The sequence below is a fragment of the Phaethon lepturus genome, unplaced genomic scaffold, assembly GCF_000687285.1.
Source record: "Phaethon lepturus isolate BGI_N335 unplaced genomic scaffold, ASM68728v1 scaffold34985, whole genome shotgun sequence".
Lineage (NCBI taxonomy): Eukaryota > Metazoa > Chordata > Aves > Phaethontiformes > Phaethontidae > Phaethon > Phaethon lepturus.
This window is the reverse complement of record NW_010541848.1, coordinates 14298-14939: the sequence shown is the minus strand read 5'-3', so window position 1 is coordinate 14939 and position 642 is coordinate 14298. Positions and strand designations below refer to the sequence as shown.

The 642-nt window shown below is 52.8% G+C and overlaps 1 protein-coding gene across 1 annotated transcript in view; it reads right to left on the bottom strand.

Moving 5' to 3' along the window:
* The window catches only part of VWA2 (von Willebrand factor A domain containing 2), an 18939-nt gene that overhangs the window by 4997 nt on the left and 13300 nt on the right, over positions 1–642 (bottom strand). The window contains exon 8 of the mRNA XM_010287853.1: positions 532–639. Within this exon, the coding sequence (XP_010286155.1) occupies positions 532–639 (108 nt within the window). The remainder of the gene's footprint in view (positions 1–531; positions 640–642) is intronic.

Here is a 642-nt window from a genome sequence, read left to right as displayed (position 1 = left end):
GGCAAACTTCAAATTAGAAATGACACGAGTTTCAGTATAACGTAGAGAAAGGACAGAGTCCAAGCACCTGACCCTCATCTGTAACATCCTGAGACACTTTAAAGTGGGAGTCTTTATTCTGGGAGAAGCAAGTACAAAGCATTCTTGGGTTTCTTACATTGAACCCCCAAAATCTGGAGTCCCTCCTGGGCCCATGTGTGCAGAGGCGACCAAAAGACACACCTAAGTGTCTCTCCCAGTTTCTCTGTTCTCCTGCTCACAGAACACCTGCATTTAGAAAGAAAGGCAGCCAGACCAGGGTGAGACTGTCAGCATTGGTGCTCCCCATATCCACAAGGTTTCTAAGCAGCCAGACCCAGTCACTGAGCCTGACACAGTCATAACCAGCGTGAGAGCAAACTCAACCTGTCCGGCAGAGAAAAGCCCAAAGGCTGCAGCCCAAGCCCGGCTGTCCCTATGGCGGTGCAACAGGCACCACAGAGGCAGGACACAGCCAAGAAGGAAGGAGGGAGAGTGCAGGTTCACACCTACCACAGTGGATGTCTCCTCCGTACCCCACCGGGCAGAGGCAGTGGTATCTGACCAGTCCCTCTGGGACACACGTGCCCCCGTTCTGGCATGGCTGGGAGTCACAAGAGTCTA